At 41.7% G+C, this 26,315-nt stretch overlaps 1 protein-coding gene across 1 annotated transcript in view; it reads left to right on the top strand.

The window, feature by feature from the left end:
* The first annotated feature begins 21 nt into the window (after positions 1–21).
* The window catches only part of spata17 (spermatogenesis associated 17), a 33,764-nt gene continuing 7,470 nt past the window's right edge, over positions 22–26,315 (top strand). Inside the window, exons 1-5 of the mRNA XM_038307635.1 lie at positions 22–155; positions 7,040–7,129; positions 8,112–8,193; positions 16,418–16,468; positions 20,313–20,416. Coding sequence (XP_038163563.1) covers positions 22–155; positions 7,040–7,129; positions 8,112–8,193; positions 16,418–16,468; positions 20,313–20,416 — 461 coding nt within the window. The remainder of the gene's footprint in view (positions 156–7,039; positions 7,130–8,111; positions 8,194–16,417; positions 16,469–20,312; positions 20,417–26,315) is intronic.

The raw sequence follows: 26,315 nt of genomic DNA on the forward strand, positions 1-26,315 counted from the left end.
CTGGAGTACTAGTCAGTCATTATGAACTTTGTGGACTGTTGTGAGAAGAACCACCTGTGTCTCAACAGCAGTAAGACCAAGGATATGGTGATCGACTTCAGGAGAAGACCCTCACCTCATTTCCCCATGAATATCCAGGGGCAGGACATAGAAATGTGGAGAGTTTCAAATACCTAGGGGTTCACGTCAATAATAAACTGGACTTGACTCATAACACAAACGCCCTGAACAATAAGGGCCAGAGCTGCCTCCACCTCCTGAGGAGGCTGAGGCCCCTGATTAAAACCCTCTAAGACTCTGTGGTGATATCAGGCTGTCATCTCTTGGGCCCTTGGCAGTACAGAGCGGGATTGAAAGAGACTGAAAAAACTGGTGAGAAAGGCCACGTGTGTTCTGGGTTGCACTCTGAACTTGGTAGAGGAAGTGGCTGAGAGTAGGGTGTTGTCCAAGCTTACACCCATCATGGACAACACCTCTCACCACCTGCAACAAACTGTGGATGAGCTGAGCTGCTCCTTTAGGGAAAGACTTATACACTCTGTTTGTAAAAAAAGCAGCGCTAAGGCAGGTCATTCATCCCTGCTGCTATCAGACTTTACAATGCAGGACTATAACTGCAATAAATTGTGCAATAACTAATTTGCTATCGCTATTTAATACCCTGTCCTATAACCCTGTGCCACCAAAACATAATCAAAGTGGCAAATATCAGGAAATCCTATCAATGGCTAGACAAAGCCGGACTAAAGGACAGCACAAAGGCACTCATCATAGATGTACAGGAGCAGGCCCTAAGCACCAGAGCAATAGAGGCCCAGATCTACCACAACAGACAAGGCCCCAAGTGCAGACTGAGACAATCCTGCACATAACTGCAGGGTGTAAGATGCTGGCAGGGAAATCTTACAAGGAGGGAGTGCCATAACCGAGTGGCTGGAATAGTATACAGGAACATATGTGCAGAGTATGGGCTGAAAGCCACAAGGTCAAAGTGTGAAACACCCCCAAAGACGGTAGAAAATGACCAAGCCAAGATTCTTCCAGATACAGAAGGACCGAATGGTAATGGAAAACCAACCTTGTGGTGGTGGACAAAAAGCAAATGAAAGCCATTATGGTTGACATAGAAATACCAAGTGACTGCAACATCAGTAAAAAGCAACACGAGAAACTAGAGATAAACCAAGGGCTCAGAGAAGAACTTGAGAAAACCTGGAAGGTCAAGGCATCAGTGGTACCCATGGTCATTGGGGCACTCGGGGCAGTGACCCCCAAACTTGAAGAGTGGTTACAGCAGATCCCTGGAAATACATCAGACATCTTGATCCAGAAGAGTGCAGTTTTAGGAACAGCAAACATTCTGCACAAAACCCTCAAGCTCCCAGGACCTCGAGCCTGGAGGAAAAAGGGGGGAAGACTGCCCGCGATGGGTGAGATTAGCTGTGTCTGTGATTGAGCTATTGGAGGACAACAAACAGTACTTCTTGGGCTAAATTAATACAGTTTTTTTTTAAGCCAACAATCTTAACACCAATTCTTTTTGTATCCTTTGTCAACATTATTTTCTATTTTGATTGGAAAAAGCTTGTCCCCTTATTGTTTTTTGCATTACACTAGATAAACACAATTTTAGCTTCTTGTTTTTCTTTCTCTCTTTATTTCTCTTTGTGTATGCTTTGTGTACTTAAACATGTAGCAGCCCTGTTGCTTTTTTGTGTTCACCAAAAACTTGCCATTTGCCTTGTTGGTATTGAAGCCCTCCAAAGCCACCATCTGCATAGGAATAAAACCCAAATAATTAACTTTGCTTGCAGAACTCCACAACTCGCTTTTGATGTGAAAGCATCTTAGGTCTGCGTTTGCTATTCTCCTTTTTTGTTTTAGCAGTAGTTTTTACATTTTCTGATAATTTATACAGTTTACAGTCGCATAAATAAACCACCACAAAATAGCATATAATTTTGAATATCAAAGTCCAGCCTTTATTTCATATAATTTATATATTCATTCAATTTATAATGTTTACTTTAAATAACCTGGGACAAAACTTGAAAATGTTCTGTCCTTTTCTAAGTTGTCTGGACTTCAGCAAATTTGGATAGAAGAATAGGAAAAAAACAAAACTTAAGTCTTTAGCTATGCAAAATGAGAGAAAAATACCTTGCAGTTATCATTGGAGCTTTATCTATTTCTGCAAATCATTGCCTTAAGAAAGCTGAATACATACAATACACTATCCTGATTTTTATTGGCAAAAACATAAAAATAATCTCCTCATTAGACAAAGTCCAATTGCATTCTTAAGCACTCTTAATTTTTTAGGCCTGAGTCACATATATACGTTTCTTTTCACTTTACAAGCAATTGCTCTTTTGTGTTTGTAAGTCACAGAAAAATCCCTCCCAAAGACTGCATCAAAGCGTGTAGTCATAATAGAACAAAAAAATCAAAAATATGTTTCATTAAAAAAAAAAACTCCTATAAGGGCATCTGCAGTTTTTTTTTTTTACATTTTGACATTATTATAATAATACTTAAACATTTTTAAAGATTTTCCAACTAATGTTTTCTATTTAAAATAGTGTACATTTTGAAATGGCTATTTTTTTTATTGTCTCTTGTAATTTAGCAACATTATATGAACATTTAAAAAAATTAAAATAAAATAAAATTTAGTTTTACGCTTCTAACTTCAATCATGAGGACCTACACAGATCACATACAACCATATGCTTTTGTGTGTCTTTGTGTGTGTGTGTGACAATGCAGGCAGTAAAATGACAAATTGTTGAAAAGCAAAATGAGAGGAGTAATGATGGCACAATAATGCCACATGTGTACTTTAGCCTGGGCTTGGTGCATGTGCGCGTGTTAGTGTGTGTGTGGTTGTGGGTGTGCGTCCAATCCAGAAGGACATTTGCTGCTGCCGGCCCCACTGTCACAATGAGAGATTCATCACCACACACACGCGCGAATACACAGATGGAAACAACCGCACTAATGGATCACCCCTGTCTGCATGCAATCCACCACAAATAATGATGGACCACCCCTGCATTAAACTATTTTACACAATGCTCAATTCATTAGTCTCCTTCCCTCCCTTTTCCTGGGTATATGTGAGATAATAAAGGTAAGATATATCTCTTTTACTGCCAAAATCATCATTTTTATATATCAGAAAGATATTAGGAATATAGAAAGAAGGACTGAGGGGAGGTTAGCATGGATGAGGTAAGTATAGATGGACTTAAATGGCTTTAAAAGCATCCTAGCTGTAAAAGTAACAGCTGCTCCAGGCAGAAAATTTAAAGAAGCACTTAAAATAGCTTTGCTAAGAAGAAAAGGGCTAAGCTTTAGCATTTAATATTTAAGCTCTAAATGGAGTGATGTAGTACATTTTAAACAAATGGGTGGTGATATTTTAATAAAAGAATGAAAATAAACAAAGAGGCTAATTGCACCAAATAAAAAGTAAGGTGCTCGTATAATAAGTAGAATTAAGTAAAATGTAAATTAATAAAGTAAAATTAATAGTAGAATTAAGTATAAAGGTTTAGTGATTCTTTTGAAATTAAAAGAAGTTAAAAAGAAACACTGTGCAGTATTTCTAAATGAACAAGGACTTTATTCTACTTTTATATATTATGCTGAAATTTTTACAGGCAACCTATCCTGATGCACCCTAATGCTAGTTTATTGATTACCTGGAAGGCTCAACCCCCTCAAAACCCTGAACAGAATGTATGATGGATGGATGGATGGATGGATGGATGGATGGATGGATGGATGGATGGATGGATGGATGGATGGATGGATGGATGGATGGATGGATGGATGGATGGATGGATGGATGGATGGATGGATAAGCAGTTAAGCATAACTTGAATAGACAGTTTAGAAAATAACTGCTGAAACACCTTAGTTTGGAATAATGCTTTGGAGGCAAAATCTCATAAAAATTGGCCTTTTAGCAAATTCTTTTTTTTCTTTTTTTGTTGTTGTCAGGTTTAGTCTGACCTGCAAATTCCATTTTTGACCAACTGTGCTGCAGTTGTTTCAGTATAGTTTTGATTTATGCATTAATTTGTTCTTTATATTACCTTTTTTTAAATAAAGCAAACAATATACAATTGATTTTTTTCAGGATCAGTGAAACTTGAAGGGTTCCGATCTGTGACCTTCTCACTCAAATATAGTGAAAACAAAATATGTTGTTTGACAAAAGTATATATAAATGACATAAATACAAATCTATTTCTGCAATATCATTTAATTTAAATTTGCACCATGTAACTGTAATTACATAATAGAAGCCACAAATATCCTTTCATGTACAATACAAACACACAGTACTGAGCATTTTCATATGCACCACACAAACCTACAAAAGCTTTTGTTGTGCATGTGTATTTATGTCCAGTGCTGGCCGCAGCACATACAGCCCTCAGTTAGGAAAAAATGGACACAGAGAATGATTGGCTGAAAAAGCTTGACTGTGGGAGGTGACCAGATGCATGTTAAGTGACATGCCCCATATGGAGAGATGGAGTAAGATATATAAAGAAGTAGTTTACGTAATCACTTAAAACCTCCTTGGGCATCAACAACATTTTGAGAGAGAACTGACTAATAAGGAGCCAAAGAAAGCTGAAAATCACAGATGGCGGGTAGTCAGACACAAACTGCATTATTATCACAAAGCCCCCATTCTCTTTTCTCTATCTATTTCCGAAAGAGACACACCTGGTTTCATCACATCAGTGTTGTAGCGAGACAAACTGCTTCCAGACATTCTTACTGCCTTGTCAAAACAACTCTCATAAATTGGTCTCTGTGTTTCTCTCTCACACATGCATCTTTCACAGCCTGTTGTCACACAGCTCTCCAGTAATTACCAGGGTGGCCGCCCTCCTACTGCCCTTCGATGGATTGTCTGTGCAACCATGGGTTCGCCAGAACGGATGGAAGGAAGAGGTTTTGCAACTGGCAGATCAATACAAACATCTACAATCTGCATCCAGAGAGTAGACATTTTTAAATGACTTTTTCCAGCTCTTGTTTTCAGTTTATATTGTTTAAATATGACATTAATCAGAGGGTAATCAACAAAGAAATGACAGTCTTCGTTTTTTGCTAATTGACTTTAATTTAGGGCAAGTATGTTAGAAATGCATTATTGGATTTTTGGCTGTATATAACAAAAAAAATAAAGTTTATGTTGTTTGGGTATTCTTATCAAAAAAAAATAAACTTAATCAGTGCTACAGAAGGATCAGAACCAATGGTTGGTAATAATCATACTCAAAGGAGTAAACATGTTAGATTTAATACTAATCTATTATTAATTATTATTATTGATTAATTTTTATTAATTATTTTATTAATTATTATATTAATTATATATTTAATTATATATATATATATATATATATATATATATATATATATATATATGTATATATTTTGTTTGTTTTGTTTTTTGTTTTTTTTTTTGTTTTAACATGCAAGTCACGTCATAAAAATTATGTTAATAACGCTAATTAATAATAGATTAGTATTAAAAATGTGAATGTTTGCATCTAACATGATTTATATATATATATATATATATATATATATATATATAGAGAGAGAGAGAGAGAGAGAGAGAGAGAGAGAGAGAGGTTTCTAACGCCTCTCTTGAACTTAGCAACTGTTGCCAAGACAAATTACGTCTCGTAAGCAATGGAGCACTTCATATTGAAACAACAAGTAGATGAATTTAGAAAGGAATATTTTTACAGGACAAGGTTCGTAGCATTTATTCACGTGTTTGTTGACCTATGAATTTTAGATGACACAGAGCTTTGGTTGTTGCGCTTTTTTTTTGTCGGCAATAACGGTTTCTGACATTGATTACAGTATTTAACATGCAAGTCACGTCATAAAAATTATGTTAATAACGCTAATTAATAATAGATTAGTATTAAAAATTTGAATGTTTGCATTGATTACAGTATTTAAGACCCCGCTAATAGTTCCGATGTTACAGCTGACATGAACGAGTTTGACACACTTTTGGCGGAGTATTATTTTAGAAAATGTGTCACGGTACCTAAAACATGTATTTGCTCACGCAAGGACTGTCAAACTACTGTATAAAACTTTTTTTCTCTCTCTAGTAGGAAGGGATATATCAAAAGTGCATATTCTTTTTATCACATGCAGAAGCGCAAACAAAAAATATTATTAATTATTATTAATTTGTAGTGGTATTAAACATGATGAGGTTTTCCTACATTCATTGGTTGATGTCGCGTTTGTTTATGATCTCACAGGAAATACACGGACCAACATAGTTTTATTTTTATAATGGCTTCAAATCTTTCATTTGACTTATACGTTTTGCTTTACTAGAAGTCATTTTTGCAGGTTTCTTAAAGGTTTGAAAAAACAGAAAAAATATTAAACATTTTCACATTAAATCCCAATAATATTTTAAGGTCCTGAAAATGTTCAAGTTTTTTTTTTACAAGTCATTTCTTAAAGTGAAAAGTGCACACTGGTAGCACAGATTAAAAGATTGTACTGAAACAGTTTAATCCACACAATTGTAAAAAAATATATTTTAAAAACACTTAAAATATTACTGCTATATCAACCTATTCTCATTATGAGAGAGTAAACATTTGATAATAAAATAATTTATAAGCAAATGTAAGTCTTTGAAAACACATTATTATGACTGCGGCTGGAATCTCTCCTGAAAAACCCAATCTTAATTTAATAGTTTGATGGAAACCTTAATGACAGTAAAACATCTTTATGTATTTCTAAAAATATGTTAGATTTTCAAGAAATTTCACAGACAGAGAATTGGCGTAAAACTGTTATAGTTTAAATATTTAATGGCAGTTAGACATAAGGAGGAAGGTATATGTCTATCTTTCTTCCTTAGTGTAAATTGTATCTGCTTGATATTCATCTATAACAACCACTGTAAAACATTCTAAGTTACAGATCTTAGTTTTTTTAACCATTGGATTGTACGTTTTAGGCAAGCAGAGGAGAACAGACAGAAGGAGTCGCAGGCTGCGATCAAAATTCAGAGCTGGTTCCGAGCCTGCAGGGTGCGGGCGTACCTCAGGTAGTCTGGCAGATATGAAATGTGATGAGTGTTTGTCTAAAGTAGTACAAATGTTGCCTTGTTCTGTTGCATTTCAAACAGAAATAATCAAATGCTCAAAAAAAAAAAAAAAAAAAACTGAGACAAAGTGAACCAAGTCTGTTCTTCTCTTGAAGACTGTAAAACATTAAGGCGGTGCTTTAAGAGTTAAGTTCTAGGGAAACCCTCATATTAGCTCACTCGCATAATTAAGCTACTTCTATAAGTGTGCAAATGGCCTCAAGGAATAAATGCAGCTCATAGCTCCTTTCCTTTAACACACAGAAATGTGTCTCTACCCCCATGCTTCCTCTGATGCTGTGACCCTGGCACCATTCTGCAGGGTCAGCAGACAAACTTCCAGACAGCAGATTAATTCAGATTACTTTAGTTAATTGATCAATGCGTTAAGTGGATAATTAGCAACAGTTTTAGCTGCCTAAGTGCAACTCCAGGGTTGTGCTATCCCCACTATAAGCATTGATTTTCTGGACATATAAATGGCCTTTTGGAAATTGATGGCCTTGTTGGAGGCAGAGAATCACAGTGGACTTGCATTTAGAGTATGTTTGAAGATGAATACAAATGTGGACCACTGAATAAAGAGGGTGACGCTCATATGGTGTGATTGAAAACCTAAAAAGAGCCGAGGCCTTCCTTGCTTATGGGTCATTCTGAGTACTTTTGAGTATAAGGTGTATAAGGTCTTCCTGACTTTTTATTTTTTATTTAAATAACCTAATTTCTCAATTTGCATGGTTACATTTTTTCATTAAAAGCTTTTGCTTATGTATTTTCGGTTTAAAAGTGAGATTCATAATTTCCTGATCGTAACTAAAATGATATAACTGTCCTTAATTTCCCCATCTGTATCTGAGATTTACATCCTCTTCAAAGTTTTGCCTTTTTCTATTAACTTTAAACATTTCCCTCTAGTTCTCCTCCTAATATGATCTTATTACAGGCATCTGCAAAAGAATGCAATTATTATACAGAAGACATGGCGGGGCTTTGCAGCAAGGGCACGTGTCAGACAAATGGTGAAGGTAAGTTAAAGCCTGGAATAGCAATAGATATATTGATTATGTTATGAAAGAATGCATTAGAATTCAATTGCCATATTTCTAAGTCTCTTCCTCTCACCTTAAGAAATATAATTCACTCGTTACACATGTGGAAATTAACACTTAGCAAATGTGATGAATTACGATAAGGAATTCCATCATCTCATAATTTCTGGGATTCCTATAGAAAGAGTTTAGTGACAAATAGAAATGAGGAACGAGTTGTGTTCATGATGGTTGTGTATGTGTGCTTTTGTAAAACAAGGCCCCATTTACAGCATATTGCCTCCAACTTCTTCTTAATTGAACAGATTGTTGATACCGGATCCAATACCCAGCGCTCTCACGTATAATTTTCCCCTGGATTGAGTTTTGTAAATGTATCACAACAAGCTATTTATCATGCCTGTAAATTGACTGTTTGCTAAAGCAGAACTGCCAGTCGCCGTTTGGGAGGCGTTCAAGAAATGGAAAGGAGGGAGTGCGAATGGGGGTGTTAAAATAAACAGTGAAGGATGTGTCACAACACACATATGGGCTAAAATGAGGCTGTTTGGGCTCATTTAAAAACAGACGAGCGCTAATTTGAATCACTCAAAATTGCCACACTGCAATGTTTTGAATTAGCCCAGAGATATCCCACGCTTCACCTCCTCTTCTGCTCTTCGTCTGTCTTCCTCTGTCTATGGGACCTTATCGTGTGTAATTCGACTTGCACAAGGCTGCTTCTCAAAACATCAAGCTGAATTTACTGTCTCCTTTCAAGTCTTTGTGTTCTTTCCTCTTCTCGTCTTCCCTTTTCTCTGTTGTTATTGAAAAAGACATGTTGAAATATGAATCTCTTTTATGGCCGACACTCCAGTTTGCTTCTGAAACGTGCCAATAGTAGTTGGCTGGCACGTTTGGTCTGTGATGGCTTGTTGAGTACGTTGCTGAGTATCTCTGGCCTTTTTTTTAGTCTCTTCTGTGGCAGGGCTGTCATTGATTATGAAATTCAGAGGAGAGAGTTTGGCCGTCTGTGAGAAAGGGGCCTCTCCACCCCGAGCTCATGTCAGGACTGGCCCTCACCAATAAAGGTTAAAGAAGATGGAAACTAGGCAACTGAAGATATCGTGAAGACGGGTGCGTATTTATTTACAGTGCGGAAGTGAGCATACAAAAATATGAGAAACAAAAAAACTGAATAAACGCAAAAGAAAACCGGCCTCAATCAGGCAACACAAAATATAAACTATAACAAAGACTTTAAAAACAAACTTCCTTGCACCTACTTTTCCCTTAAACACAGCCTCGCAGCAAGCGTGTGTTCAGCTCACCCTCTCTCTCTAGAATGAAAAAGCCCTGCCCTTTTAAAAGGCTTACAATCTCCAACTTACATCTAATTGGCTCAGAAATCAACCAATAGGAAAATAATGTTACAAAAAGTATTAAAAACACACTTTTAAATCCCCATACAAAATATCATAATATTCCCAAACCAACAATATAAATACTAGAAATGACACAGACAATATTTACACTCATACATGTTTGCAATCCAGCAATACAATAATATTTTCCCCAAAACATTCCACTTCCGGGTGCCAAAAGCTCTCTCCACTGCCAGATCAGTGTATAAGAACTTTGGTTCCGAGAGGCTCTGGTTTCCTCCCGGACCTGATTGTTGACGCACCAGAATGTGAGTAGAGCGGAATGTTTGAATGTAACGTGGGGGTTATTGCAATGCGTGTGGATTACGGTGTCGAGACAACGGGTACCGCGCTGCTCGCTAAGATGGTGAGTAACTGAATGTTCGGACCGAATGTACATACTATTTTGCGTGTGTGTCATCTCGCGCTAGCCGCGGTAAAGAGGAAACTTGTAATAAACGAATGTTTGGCAGGCTACAGGTGCTACGTGCGCATGCGCGTGTGTGTGTGTGTGAATGAGAGTGTCTGTGAGTGTCAGCGAGTTCTGTGAGTGTAGGCGAGTGTAGGTAGTGGCGTTTCTGTGAAAAATGTAGTTACTATGTAATTACCATCCCTGGTCATTTTTCACATTTCCTCCCCCTCCGGTTGGCTCGCCATCCTGGCGAGACAGGAAGTCTGCTACCGGGTTTTCTGACCCCGCCCTGTATTTCACTGTGAACCTGAAGGGTTGCAAAGAGAGAAACCAACGTGTAATACGTGCATTAGAGTCTTTCATTCTCCCCAGCCATTGCAACGCTCTGTGGTCAGTCTCTAGCAAAAAGTCTCTGCCCAACAGGTAATACTTGAATGTCTCTAGTGCCCATTTCACGGCAAGGCACTCAAGCTCCACCACCGAGTACCTTGTTTCCCGGGGGAAAAGCTTCCGGCTAATGTAAGCCACCGGCCTCTGTTGCTCTGCCTCCCCCTGGAGAAGGACTGCCCCCAGCCCAACCCCAGAGGCATCCGTCTGCACAGTAAAAGTCTGCTCAAAGTCTGGACTCAAATCAGAGCCCCTTTCAAATCCTGGAAGGTCTGCTCCTGCACCTCCCCCCACTCCACTTTCGCCGACCCCGACTTGCGAGTCAGGTCAGTGAGGGGTGCAGCCCGGGCGGCAAAGTTCGGAATGAACCTCCGATACCACCCGGCAAGGCCCAGGAAAGAGCGGACGTCCTTCTTGGTCCGTGGTCGCGGGCAGTCTTGGACCGCCTCGACCTTGTCCTTCTGCGGCTTGATCACCCCATTGCCAATGATATGGCCCAGGTAACGAACCTCCTGCTGGGCCAGGGAACATTTCTTAGGGTGGACGGTCAAGCCAGCCTCGCTGATGCGCCAGAACACCTGGGCCAGGTGTTGGAGGTGCTCCCCCCAGGTGGCGCTCCATACCATGACGTCGTCAAGGTAAGCTGCGGCGAAGCCCCCCATGCCCTCCAGGACATAGTCCATGAGTCTTTGGAAGGTCGCCGGTGCCCCCTGCAGGCCAAAGGGCATGGTTGTGAACTGGTACAGGCTTTGAGGGGTGCGAAAGGCAGTGTATTGCTTTGCCCCCTCGGCCATCGGCACCTGCCAATAACCCCTGCAGAGGTCAAGGGTCGTGATGTATGACGCCCTCCCAAGCCCCTCGATCAAGTCGTCCAGTCTGGGCATTGGGTAGGCGTCGAACGTAAACTGAGAGTTCAATTGTCTAAAATCAATACAAAAGCGGATGCTGCCATCCTTCTTTGGGTCCAGCACCACCGGACTGCTCCAACTGCTGCTGGACCGCTCAATGACCCCCAGCTGCTTCATGACATCCAGCTCCTCCTGCAGAGCGGGTAGCAACCGCTCTGGGATGCGGTACATCCTCTGCCGCACTGGATTAGTGTCTTTAAGCTGGAGGTCATGCTCCACCAAGGACGTGTGCCCAGGCTGCTCGGAAAACCGGCCAGGTGGGATGATGGCCTGCAACTCCTCTGCTTGCTGCACTGTCAGGTGGGAGACATCCGGGTCAGTTGGTGCAGCAACTGCAGGGAAGAACTGCTCCTACAGCTCCACATCACCCTCCACGTCCTGCACCAGGAGCTGCAGGCTGGGCGTCCCCCGCTCATGCCACTCCTTTAGCAGGTTAATGTGGAAGGCCTGCTTGCCCTTTCGTCGTCCCGGCATCTCCACCTCGTAGGTCACCGGCCCCAGCAGACGTGCCACGGTGTAGGGACCTTGCCAGCGGGCCAGCAACTTGTTCTCCGTCGTTGGCAACAGCAAGAGAACCTGCTGCCCTGGTGCGAAGCTCCTCTGCCTCGCCCTCTGGTCGTACCAGCGTGCCTGGGTCTGCTGGGCCTTGGTCATGTTCTCCTCCACCAAGCTGGCCATCCTCCCCATCTTCTCCTGGATCCTCAGGACGTAGGAGAGCACGCTGTCTGGCTCCTGGAGATTTGGGGTCACCCAGGCATCACGGAGTAGATCCAGCGGGCCCCGGACCTGGCGCCCATACAGCAACTCAAATGGGGAGAAACCAGTGGAAGCCTGTGGTACCTCCCTATAGGCGAAAAGGAGGTATGGCAACCACGGGTCCCAGTCTTTGCCGTTCTCTGCTACAAACTTTCGTAGCATTGACTTCAGGGTTTGGTTGTATCGTTCCACCAGCCCATCAGTCTGGGGGTGGTAGGGAGTGGTCCGTATCCCCTTAATCCCCAGCAAACTATACACTTGTCTAAGTGTCTTGGATAGGAATGCGGTGCCTTGGTCTGTCAGTATTTCATGTGGTATGCCTACACGTGATATCAGTTGTAACAGTGCTCTTGCAACTGACCCTGCCGTTATCTTTCGAAGGGGGAATGCTTCCGGGTAACGTGTGGCATAATCACACATGACTAGAATGAACCTGTGTCCTGACCTGGTTCTTTCCAAGGGTCCTACAATGTCCATCCCTATCCTCTGAAATGGAACGCCTATGATGGGAAGTGGTTGCAGAGGAGAGGGTCTAGCCTTGTTTGCTAGTGAGTTAGCAGGTTGAACATGTGCGACAGTATTTCTGAACATCAGTGTAGAGCCCTGGCTAGTGAAAGCGTTGTGCAATTCTCTCTAGGGTCTTAACAGTACCCAAATGCCCCGCCCAGGGTATATCATGACCGAGACCAAGCACTTTCTCTCTCAGGCATTCCGGCACAACTACCTGCTCTACACTGCCATCTTCAGGTTGGTGGTAGAGTAGGCCATCTCTCACAAAATAATATTCACCAGTTAGCCTCTTAGCCACCCCAGTTTGCACACCATCAATTTCTGTCACCTTAGCAAATGCATCCTTCAAAGAGTCATCATTCTTCTGCAGATCACTAAGATTATGGGGAGGCTTCCACACATCTTCATCAACAGGTTTCGGCAACTGGCTGATAACCTTATCTGCTGTGCCTTGCAGCTTAGCACGTCTTCGTTGCCTACGTGTCTTGGGTGTTTTCGTGGCAACAGGGGGGTCAAATTTCACACTGGCTATAGGGCAACATCTCCCACACTTCTCTCTGTGCTTCTTCCTGAGCATCCTCCTCAGCAAACTGCTTAGCCATGGCCCTTGTTACGACCATGCCAACAGGCACTGATGACAACACCAGATCAGGCAAAATAAGGACGTCCTGACCTAGCACTACAGGATACCGTAATCCTTGTACAATGCCTGCCCTCAGCAAAAAGGCTTGCCCCTGAACCTCCAGACAAATATCTACCACAGGGTACACATGCTCGTCTCCATTCACACAACACACCCTAAGCTGCTCTGCCACCAATACAGCTGACTTATCAATCAGGTGTGGCTGGACTAGGGTGTGTGTACTGCCAGTGTCAAGTAGCGCAAATGTGGGCTTGTCATTCACTGTTACAGGAATTGTCTGCACTTTGGATACAGCATCATCTGCTCTCGGGACATTACAAAAACTGGACCCCTGAGGCTTCCTGTTCGGGCAGTCTCTGGCAATGTGGTTAGGTTTACCACAGTTATGGCATGTAAAAGGCGGCCTATGTGTGGTAGTTGCGGGTGTCGGTTGTCTAGGCGGTGGTGTGTAGGGGCGTGTAGGAGGCCTAGGTGATGGGGTGTAAGGGGAAGTGTAGGTGTGGTGCTGTGGCCTAACCTGACCTAACCCCCTAGGACCAACTCCCCCACCAGGAACCCCAGACTTACCATTGCTGGCTGGTCGGCTGTAGTTCTGGCCCCGGAACACCTTCGGACCCGGTCGAGCTGCCAGGAACGCTTCCACAAGTTCAGCTGCCTGCTGGCCAGTGGCTGGGTTGTGCTCCTTAACCCAGACCCGGATTTCAGAAGCTAGGGTGCGCAGGTACTGCTCCAGGATGAGGATTTCTCCAATCTGCTCCAGTCTTTCCTGCCGGTCTCACCCACTTCTTGTACAGGTCCATCAGTTGGTTGTACAGCTCCCGAGGGGTCTCCTCTGCTCGAACATCTGGCTCCCGGAAACGCTGCCGGTACGTCTCGCCGTTGATTTCATACTTAGTGAGGATTGCTGCCCTCACTTTGTCATAGTCCACGGTGTCATTCATGTCCATCGCAACATAGGCTGCACGGGCCCGTCCCGTCAGGTACGGGACCAAGTAGATGGCCCAGTCCGCCCTCGGCCACCTGTAGGCCATGGCCAGTCTTTCAAATGTTGTCAGATATTGTTCAATATCGTCTCCTTCTTCCAGTTTTGGCACTGCTGCCCTCGTCCAGGACACAGGAGTCAGTGTGGCTGGACCCATTGCAGAGGGTGGTGCTGCTTGCTGTGCTGCTTGCTGTGCTGGAGGCTGCGTTGGTGCAGGAGCTGCTGGTGCTGGAGCTGCTGCTGCTGGGGGTGGTGGTGGTGGTGCTGCTGCTGGTGCGGCGGCTGGTGCGGGAGCTTCTACTGCTGGCGCCACTGTTGCTGGTGCCCCTGCTGCTGGTGTTGCTGCAGGTACCTGGAAACCTGGCGGTGGCCCCACTGGGTTGTGTTGAAGTCTCAGCTGTAGCAGAGCCCCATCGCCGTCATCATCTGGCTGCTGATGCTGCCCCTCACTTGCCTTTCGTCGCTCTCTCTCCAGCTCGTCGTGCACATTGTTGAGCTGAATCTGGACGCTGCGCCATCTCAATTCTTGCTTTTGCGCCTCACTTCGCTGGGCCAGCATCGACTTCTGTAGCAGGCTGTACAGCGCTGTCATGTCCAGGGTCTGCGGCGCACCATCTGCTCCGTCCATGGCTCCGCCCACGGCTCCTCCGGTCTTCTTACCAGCATCATGCTCCTCCACCTCTTCGGCTGTCAACTCCTCCACAGGGTCTTGGGGTAGACGCCGATACGCCATACTTCGTTTAGGCTGAACCCGTCTGCCTGTTGTCGTCGTCTTCTTCCCAGACTTCTTAGACGCCACTGTCACCACTTCTGAACACCACTTGTGAGAAAGGGGCTTCTCCACCCCCAGCTCATGTCAGGACTGGCCCTCACCAATAAAGGTTAAAGAAGACGGAAACTAGGCAACTGAAGATATCGTGAAGACGGGTGCGTATTTATTTACAGTGCGGAAGTGAGCATACAAAAATATGAGAAACAAAAAAACTGAATAAACGCAAAAGAAAACCGGCCTCAATCAGGCAACACAAAATATAAACTATAACAAAGACTTTAAATACAAACTTCTTTGCAGTTACTTTTCCCTTAAACACAGCCTCGCAGCAAGTGTGTGTTCAGCTCACCCTCTCTCTCTAGAATGAAAAAGCCCTGCCCTTTTAAAAGGCTTACAATCTCCAACTTACATCTAATTGGCTCAGAAATCAACCAATAGGAAAATAATGTTACAAAAAGTATTAAAAACACACTTTTAAATCCCCATACAAAATATCATAATATTCCCAAACCAACAATATAAATACTAGAAATGACACAGACAATATTTACACTCATACATGTTTGCAATCCAGCAATACAATAATATTTTTCCCAAAACATTCCACTTCCGGGTGCCAAAAGCTCTCTCCACTGCCAGATCAGTGTATAAGAACTTTGGTTCCGAGAGGCTCTGGTTTCCTCCCGGACCTGATTGTTGACGCACCAGAATGTGAGTAGAGCGGAATGTTTGAATGTAACGTGGGGGTTATTGCAATGCGTGTGGATTACGGTGTCGAGACAACGGGTACCGCGCTGCTCGCTAAGATGGTGAGTAACTGAATGTTCGGACCGAATGTACATACTATTTTGCGTGTGTGTCATCTCGCGCTAGCCGCGGTAAAGAGGAAACTTGTAATAAACGAATGTTTGGCAGGCTACAGGTGCTACGTGCATGTGCGCGTGTGTGTGAATGAGAGTGTCTGTGAGTGTCAGCGAGTTCTGTGAGTGTAGGCGAGTGTAGGTAGTGGCGTTTCTGTGAAAAATGTAGTTACTATGTAATTACCATCCCTGGTCATTTTTCACACCGTCATACATCTCCATTAGCGCGCTGCTTGACTATCATAGATTTTCTTGGCCCTTGTCTGTGTTAGTATATTAAGAGAGTACCATCCTCCCCTTGATACAAAGGCCCACTAAACACTTTCTCTCTCTCCCCTTCTCTTAAATCTTCTTTACCTTTTCTCATTGCTCTCCTGTTTTTTGCTTTCCATTTTTTTTCCATTTCGACCCCTTTTCCCCCACCCTCCTCCCGTTCTGTGGCCAGATCTGTACCATCTCTGTGCAATATATTATGTATAAAGAGCTCTTTATCTTTGATGCCTGCTGTGGACAGATGAAAGGGCCCGGAGACAAGATGTAACGGCATCTTTTCCTTTGTGTTCACAGGAGGCATATTTTACCATGAAGATGAATTACTACAACGAGATGGAAGTCAGGGTAAATATCATGATAGTGTCTTGTATTAGCAAATGCACTGTCTCTGTGTGGAGACATTTTATTACTTAGTGTCTGCTGTGAAGGGGACTCCCACTGAATAGCAATCTTTTTAACAAGCCTTATTACCAGTTTTAGTGCAAAACTATTCATATCAAAACTAATTTTTTCATTCTCCGACCATTTTGAGACATTTGCATTCACATCAGTACAAAACCGTATCAATAACCTCACAAATGTAATCTCTTTTTTGGTTTGTTTTAACCATGCTTAAATGTTTCAGAACTTTTAATTTAATTAATAATTTTGTTTCAATAGAAGCATAAGGTCTACAAATCAACCTGACCTGTTATATATAAAAAAGTAACCGTCTCTAAGCTTAGAAAATGATTGTGGGATCATTGAAAACAAAAATGGCCCTCAACATTTCTGAAATGGGCTGTTTGGCATGCTCCCCTTTGTAATATTGTTTTAATAAGCCAGACATCTGTACATGAAGTAAATTCTCTGAACCTCTCGATGAGCAATAAATTAATATTTCTTTGATAAGAACTCTTTAACCCCCTATGCACTGAGCTACAATAAAGACACAAACAATGAGAGACTTTTGAAAGCAATTTTAAAATTTAGGGCAGTGCTTTGGTCCAAATTAGGCAGCCAATGAAATAGATATTTCCCTGAAAGACTGTGACAATTTATACATGTATATATGTTTTTATTTCCAATTTTAAATAGTGTTTTCTTCTCTACTGATCCATCAAAGACAATAATTTGTCAAAACATGTTTTAAACAATAATTGACATAGGAGATTACTAACACATTGAATGATATTTAGAATTATTCTCTGTTAACCATGGTGATCAGTGGTTTTGGCCAATGACACCTGACAATTCATCAATTTAGAGTATCAAAAAAAAAAAAGACTTTCGATTCAGAAAAGCTGGCTTGATGAAAATTGTCCTATGTTCATTTTGGATCAGTTGGATATCAAGTCGGTGTGGCAAGTGATAATGCTGACATGTTGCATTGTCGGTATTGTTGGATCTGGAGTCCATCAATTTCCTACTAAAACGACTTATTAGATTTTATGTGGGGTTTAGATAAAGGCCAGTTTTTTGGCCAGGATATTGGTAGCATTGTCAGTTTACTATGCATTTATATTTTTGGGTCCCGCAGAACAAAATTAAATCAGTATCTTCAAAAATTTGATCAACAAGGGTAAGCCTCCAAAGTCATCTTAACAGTTTAGACTTTTGCCTCCTCACTCCTCTTTCAGGGCATAACATAGGGTTGTATGTGTGTATGGCCAACCTTCAAGTGCTTACTCAAACTGTTTTGTCAATCTCCTCTGAAGTCTTGTATTGGCTTTTTAAACACTCCTCCTGATGCTGTAGTTATTTCTATTTCTTGTTGACCTTTTCCTACAACACATTTTCCTTTTCCTTAACTTTCCCTTAAGATGTTTGCACACAGCACTCTGTCAACAGTCTCTTTTATTAAGAAACGTTTGTGGCTTACCCTGTGAAAGGTGTCACTGATTGGTTACTGCCATGTCAGGAATTTTTCACTTATCATCATCATAACATTATTTTACATTAAAACTTTTACAAGTAACATAATTTGGGTTTTCATTAGCTGCAAGCTTTAGCCATCAAAAGTACTAGAGGCAAACACATGAAAGATCAATTGATGTGTAACAAATTAGCTTAACATACTGTTTACTTTCTGAACTGACTAATGAAAAACATTAACTTTTTCCTAATGTTCTAATTCACTGTACAAAAGTACAGGTTCAGACTGTTCAATGTAAAATCATATTTTGATGCCAACCCTATTTTTTGCATAATATTTAGCAAAAAGCTTATCATTATGTAAGACACATTTGTTGATGGGGCGACAGTGGCGTTTGATGTAGGAGTTTGCCCTGAAATCGAAGGATTGACGGTTCAAGCCTCCGACTTTCAGTGTCGTTGTGTCCTTGGGCAAGACACTTCACCTGCATTGTCTACTGATGGTGGTCAGAGGGCCCGGTGGCGCCAGTGTACGGCAGCCCCGCTTCTGTCAGTGAGCCCCAGGGCAGCTGTGGCTACAATGTAGCTTGCCACTATCAGTGTGTGAGTGTGTGCGTGAATGGGTGAATGAATGTAGTGTAAAGCGCTTTGGTCAAGTCTCCTAACTTGAATAAAGGCGCTATATAAGTACATGCCATTTACCATTTACCATGCACAGCGTTGAGCTGGAAAGTTTAGAATTTCAAACTCTGGAATGCACATCGCTTCAATGGACATCATGTGCTGGTGAAGATTCTCAGTCATCCAGGTCATAGTCATTCCAAAAAAGTTAGAAAAACAATCCACCAAACTTGTTTTCCAAGTTTGAAGATGTTTCACTTCCCAGAACTGAGAAAGCTTCCTGGTTGGGAAGCAAAGCATCTTCATAGTTGTAAAACAAGTTCAGTGGGTTTTTTTTTTACTTTTTTGTATGGAAACCATACATTACAAAATATTGTGCCAATAGAATCCAGGATGTTGGAATAAAATTTGTTGGAGGGGTTGAAGCATTCTACCAAGCAGTCGTTCACTCTGAAGACACCACACATGGCTGGATTATCCTTCTGAATATCAGTCCTGAGTTGCTCCAGGGACTGATATTCATATCTGGGCAATGGGAGAGGAAAGATGGGGTAGAAATCGGCATGGTTATCTTGCTGTATAAACCGGCCTTTAGTAGTTTAAACTGTAAGCAAGCAAAGGGTTTAATCCTTAAATAAGCCTTGTTTAGATCTCCTGCAGTAATTTTACTCTGTTGGAAAGGGCATTAGATCAACCACAGCTCCTAAAGACATATGTTAGTAAGTCGAGACTTTTGCATGTCTGGTCTACATCAGTGTCAGGACTACAATCAAATGCAGCCGCCAGGATGAAAGAGCATAAGAATTTGTATGTATAAAACACAAGAAAGCAAAAATCTGATAGAAGACTAGAAATAAATTCTTTATTTTTTTAGCCAACGAAATCAAAACTTTTTCACTTAATATCTGTTCACTGTTGCAAGAAAGAGGGAAAAAACATCTTAATTTTGACGTTTCCTACAGATCAGTGTTGACTCCATTCCTGTTTTCTAATCTACCTTTTTTTCCATCCCATTGTGTTGAATAACAGAAGATAATGTATTAAGGCCATAATAGAAACTAGTGTTTACATGCTGCACCTCGTATTTGTATTAGATTCAACAGCATTGATTTTACTAGTCAACAGAGGTCAGCAAGAACTTGTGGTGCCAATTACTTTATTTAAAATTATCTATTGACTGGCAGATCAATGCTAATTCTCATTTTGCTCTTTGTTGTTTTCCCACAGCCTCCACTTCTCCTTCTCCTTTTCCGCCTTCGCATAGCACAATTATTCTTTTACCTGCCATTGTTTTAATCTTCTAATTAGTCTGAAGGACATCCGCCCATTGCCTTAAAATGGCCCGCTGGTGTGTGTGGGTGTATGTGCTACTTAATCTGCAACCTATTCAGTGAGTGTGGACTTAAATGGTTAAATATATAGAGCTATGACACTTGTCAGTCTCACCTTGAGTAGCCTGTTTGTCACTGTCTTTTAGGATAAAACGTTGCATGTGATTTATATGGAAATGCCTGGGACAGTCCTGAGAGTACTAAGCGGATAATGTTTTGTGGAGAATTTAACGTCTCTGTAGGGGGCACAGTAACCAACTGTTAGATTATTTTAAAAAAATGTTTTGTTCTGAAAAAAATTATATTTTCTCACATGCTGAAATTTCCAGTGCATGCTTTTGAAAAAGAAAATAAATAATATTAATTCTCTGTAATCCCTACAGATTTCGAAAACGTGGAGAGGATTCTATGTAAGGAAGCATATCCTCGACTTTTATGCCCGGAAACGCTATCTGGAGCAAATTCTTATAAAGAATGAGCTTATAAGGTAAGACATATAAATGTACCTCATAGCAGTGTTCGAGTATGAGACCAGTATCCAGACCACTTTTTTATGGTGTTGTCTCAGACTGGACCACATATGTACAGATTTTCCCTCAGCGTTGAACATTCAGGACTCTAGGTTTTAAATTGAGACCAGTCAAGACCAAAGCTGTGGAAATATCATCAAAGTTCTCTGTTAATAACCCTTTTTTGTTATGTAAAATGTAGTATTTAAAATCCAAACAACAACATAACTCATTGTTGATTATGTATTTATGTTACTTCTGCCACTTATCCACCAAGTACCCTAACTATTACCTTCTCTGATCCCTGCTGGGTGAGTTCTTTGTGTTTGTTTTGCTGCTCCAGTAAGTAACAACAAAATGCCTGCTACAGGTAGATCCCTCTTTAGTCAGAATCAAGCTCTGTAAGAGAGGCTTGAAAAAAATGTGGGCTGTCCCTTTCTGGTTGGAGGAGAGTACCTGCCTCAAGTAGACGAGCTCAAGTATCTTGGGGTCCTGTTCGCGAGTTAGGGGAGAATGGGGCGGGAGATCAATAGAGAGATCGGTGCAGCTGCTTCTAAAATGTAGAAGCTACACTGGTCTGTTGTAGTAAAGAGAGAGTTGAGCGAAAAGGCAAAGCTCTTGATATATCAGTCGTTCTATATCCTCACTCTCATGGTCATGAAGTTTGGATGAGGACCAAAAGAACGAGATCCCAGAAACAAATGGCTGAAATGGGCTTTCTTCGCAGTGTGGCTGGGACCCACCATAGAGATATGCTGAGGAGCCTCTTCCCCACATTGAAAAGAGTGAGCTGAGGTGACTTGGACATCTTTTTGAGATGCCACCTCGATGCATCTCTCGGGAGATGTTCCATGCATGTCCTACTGAGAGGACACGTTGGAGGAACTATGTCTTTCTGCTGGCCTGGGAACACCTCAGGCTCTGGTGTCTAGGGAAAGAGGGGTCTTGGAGATGCTGGATAAAGCGAAAGACAATGAGTATCAGTCACAGGTAGTGCCTGGGTCAGACTGTAGGAAAGAACTGATTGGTAAAAAAATTAGTTGAGATGTTTTAGTCACATTACATAAACAATCTTTGTCCTGAATAAATAATAAATTTTAAGATATATATTTTTTATGATTTTAATTATACATTTTTACATGTGGCCATGTGCCGAATTCATTCACTTTTTAATCTCTCTGTTTTACAAATCAAAGTCATTCTTTCTACAAGAAAGTCAGTCACTTCTATTATGTGCTTTAGGTGAAGAAGTCATTATAAATGGCTTAAAGATTTGGCGTATGCATGACACTGCTCAGAGGTGGTTATAAAAGAAATGTATTGCAGTTCAATTCAATTCAATTCAGTTTATTTATATAGCGCCAAATTCACAACACATGTCATCTCAAGGCACTTTACAGTTCAACCAGATCATAAAGTCAAATTGATACAAAGTTTTCTATCTAAGGAAAACCAGTTGATTGCATCGACTCAAATACAATCCCTCACACTAAGCATGCTTGTAGCGACAGTGGAGAGGAAAAACTCCCTTTTAACAGGAAGAAACCTCCAGCAGAACCAGGCTCAGTGTGAGCGGCCATCTGCCGAGGCCGACTGGGGTTCAAGGAGACAGAAGCAGAGAAACAAAAAGCAGCTGTAAAAGGCGGCCCCGTCCAGGAAACACACAGCCAGGCAGACGAGCTCCGAGCCAGCTCCCATGCCAGAGGACGAAGAGAGCACATCCAGCCAGTCACGGTCAGAGAAACAGGACCACTCTGGAAAACAGGCCGATCTCCAACATCTATAAACAAGGGTGTTGATGGAAGCAGCACAGCTGATGTTTCTTTCCAGGATGACGTCACAGCCAAACAGGAACAGACGAGGCAAAGCTACTCTGAGGAAAAGCAGACAGAACAGAAGGTTAGAGATTGAACTAACAGATTCTGCAGTTAGGAGAACAGAGAGAGAATGAAGCAGAATGATGAAATGGGGGTCCCTATGTCCTCCAAAAGTCTAAGCCTATAGCAGCATAACTATAGAGATAGCTCAGGATAACCTGAGCCACTCTAACTATAAGCTTTATCAAAAAGGAAAGTTTTAAGTCTAGCCTTAAAAGTAGACAGGGTGTCTGCCTCACGGACTAAAACTGGTAGTTGGTTCCACAGGAGAGGAGCCTGATAACTAAAAGATCTGCCTCCCATTCTACTTTTAGAAATTCTAGGAACCACTAGTAAACCTGCAGATTGAGAGCGAAGTGCTCTGTTAGGAACATAAGGAACAATCATATCTCTGATATAAGATGGAGCTTGGCCATTTAAGGCTTTATATGTGAGAAGGAGGATTTTAAATTCTATTCTTGATTTAACAGGAAGCCAATGAAGAGAAGCCAGGATAGGCGAGATATGATCTCTCTTTTTAATTTTCATTAGAACGCTGGCTGCAGCATTTTGGATCAGCTGAAGGCTTTTAACTACAGTTTGTGGACTTCCTGATAGTAAAGAATTACAATAGTCCAGCCTTGAAGTAACAAATGCATGGACTAGTTTCTCAGCATCACCCCTGGACAGGATATTTCTAATTTTTGCAATGTTCCTCAGATGAAAGAAGGAAATTCTAGAAACCTCTTTGATATGGGATTTAAAAGACAGGTCCTGATCAAAAATAACACCAAGATTTTTTACTTTATTATCTGAAATCAGTTTAATCCCATCCAAATGAAGTGACTGGCTAATCAGTTTCTTTTTCAGAGACTCTGGTCCAAAGACTATAACTTCTGTTTTATCTGCATTCAGAAGCAGAAAGTTAAGAGTCATCCAGGTTTTTATGTCTTCAAGACATGCCTGTAATCTATGTAATGGGTTAGCTTCATCTGGATTTATAGCCAGATATACACTATATTGCCAAAAGTATTTGCTCACCTGCCTTGACTCACATATGAGCTTAAGTGACATCCCGTTCCTAATCCATAGGGTTCAATATGACGTCGGTCCACCCTTTGCAGCTAGAACAGCTTCAACTCTTCTGGGAAGGCTGTCCACAAGGTTTAGGAGTGTGTTTATGGGAATTTTTGACCATTCTTCCAGAAGCGCATTTGTGAGGTCGCACACTGATGTTGGACGAGAAGGCCTGGCTCTCAGTCTCCGCTCTAATTCATCCCAAAGGTGTTCTATCGGGTTGAGGTCAGGACTCTGTGCAGGCCAGTCAAGTTCATCCACACCAGACTCTGTCATCCATGTCTTTATGGACCTTGCTTTGTGCACTGGTGCACAGTCATGTTGGAAGAGGAAGGGGCCAGCTCCAAACTGTTCCCACAAAGTTGGGAGCATGGAATTGTCCAAAATGTCTTGGTATGCTGAAGCATTCAGAGTTCCTTTCACTGGAACTAAGGGGCCAAGCCCAGCTCCTGAAAAACAACCCCACACCATAATCCCCCCTCCAACAAACTTTACACTTGGCACAATGCAGTCAGACAAGTACCGTTCTCCTGGCAACCGCCAAACCCAGACCCGTCCATCAGATTGCCAGATGGAGAAGCGCGATTCGTCACTCCAGAGAACGCGTCTCCACTGCTCTAGAGTCCAGTGGCGGCGTGCTTTACACCACCGCATCCGACGCTTTGCATTGCACTTGGTGATGTATGGCTTGGATGCAGCTGCTCGACCATGGAAACCCATTCCATGAAGCTCTCTGCGCACTGTTCTTGAGCTAATCTGAAGGCCACATGAAGTTTGGAGGTCTGTAGTGATTGACTCTGCAGAAAGTTGGCGACCTCTTCGCACTATGCGCGTCAGCATCCGCTGACCCCGCTCCGTCAGTTTACGTGGCCTACCACTTCGTAGCTGAGTTGCTGTCGTTCCCAAACACTTCCATTTTCTTATAATACAGCTGACAGTTGACTGTGGAATATTTAGGAGCGAGGAAATTTCACGACTGGATTTGTTGCACAGGTGGCATCCTATCACAGTTCCACGCTGGAATTCACTGAGCTCCTGAGAGCGACCCATTCTTTCACAAATGTTTGTAAAAACAGTCTGCATGCCTAGGTGCTTGAATTTATACACCTGTGGCCATGGAAGTGATTGGAACACCTGATTCCAATAATTTGGATGGGTGAGCAAATACTTTTGGCAATATAGTGTAGCTGGGTATCATCAGCATAACAGTGGAAATTAATCCCATGCTGTCTAATAACTCTACCAATTGGGAGCATGTATAAAGTAAAGAGAATTGGTCCTAGCACTGATCCCTGTAGTACTCCACAGGTAACCTTTGAGCATGTTGAAGATCTATCATTAACATGAACAAACTGAATTCGATCAGATAGATAAGATTTAAACCAGTCTAGTGCTGTTCCTTTAATTCCAACAAAATATTCAAGTCTTTCTAAAAGAATATTATGGTCAACTGTATCAAATGCAGCACTAAGATCCAACAGGACGAGCACAGATACAAGTCCATTATCTGAGGCCATGAGAATATCATTAGTGACTTTCACCAGAGCTGTTTCAGTGCTATGATGAGCTCTAAAGCCAGACTGAAACTCTTCAAAAAGTTCATTATGGTGTAAGTGATCGCAAACTTGTTTGGCAACTACTTTCTCAAGAATTTTGGATAAGAAAGGAAGATTGGATATAGGTCTATAATTGACCAAGTCATCTGGGTCAAGAGACGGTTTCTTAAGCAGAGGTTTAATTACAGCAACCTTAAAAGCTTTAGGTACATATCCCTGTAACAGAGATAGATTAATCACATCTAAAATGGAGGAGGAGGTGATAAAGATATGACACAGCATAAATTCATGAATTCCAGTCCTTTCACTTCTTTAAATGTAAGCTTGTGTTCAGTGCTCATAACTTCCCACTAAAGTTGGGCCAGAATATCAGTTAAAGGAAACCACACTGAATATTATAGTGCTGCAAATACTTTGCTGGCAGCATTCCACACATCTCATTTCCAAGCAGAATGTAGATGATTTAAGGCTATGAACCAGGCTATGAACCAGGCTTTAGAACCAGGCTTTAGAATGAGAATCCATTCCAGCACTCCGTAACAGTGTTTTGTGAGCAGTGGGTGTGCCATACCTGTACAGCACTTGACGTTCTTTCTATTCACCCAAAGTTTGCAACTCCTAAACTTTTGATTGACTTCTCTCTCTCCCCTTCACCTTTTCAAAATCAGCCTGTTCATGTTCACATGTTAGTATATATACACATATCAATATTAGTTAGGGGAGTGCTGGCCTAGTGGTTAGGGCATAGGGCTTGGAATCCTGAGGTTGTGAGATCAAAACCCACTGCCACTCTGACTCTTTGAGCAAAAGACCCTTAACCCCACACTGCTCCCCGGGTGCCGCACAATGGCAGACCACTACTCCCCAAGGGGATAAGTTAAATGCAGAGACTAAATTACGTTGCGCTGTACTTGTGACAGTGTAATGACAATAAAAACTCCGGAATTAAAAAAGAGAAAACTTCTGTACTGTAAATACTATTAAAAATGCTACTGGACGGACTCCTCTTTCTCTGTTATCAAAGCATATTACACATGTCAAACTGTCACAATACTTTCAAAATATGGCACGTTTATACAACAAAAACTAGAACCAAAAAGGTATGCATAATGTATGTGTTAATGTGTAATGTGCAGCCTGTGCATTAATAAAACATGCTCTGCTTTAGGGCTTAGTGCTAAAGAAACACCACCATCTTTTAGTTTTGACAAAAAAAGAACAACTATCATGTTTAGCTCATAGCCACATTTTTAACGTTAATAGATTTGATCATAAAATATCTCTAGGCTTTTGCTAAAATTAAATGTAAATTTGTAAAAGTACTCCTTGGATCACTGCCTTTTCTCCTGAAAAACCCCATCTGCATTTCACCTTCCTTCCTCCCTCTT

The sequence above is a fragment of the Cyprinodon tularosa genome, unplaced genomic scaffold, assembly GCF_016077235.1.
Source record: "Cyprinodon tularosa strain WSP-4 unplaced genomic scaffold, ASM1607723v1 ctg616, whole genome shotgun sequence".
Lineage (NCBI taxonomy): Eukaryota > Metazoa > Chordata > Actinopteri > Cyprinodontiformes > Cyprinodontidae > Cyprinodon > Cyprinodon tularosa.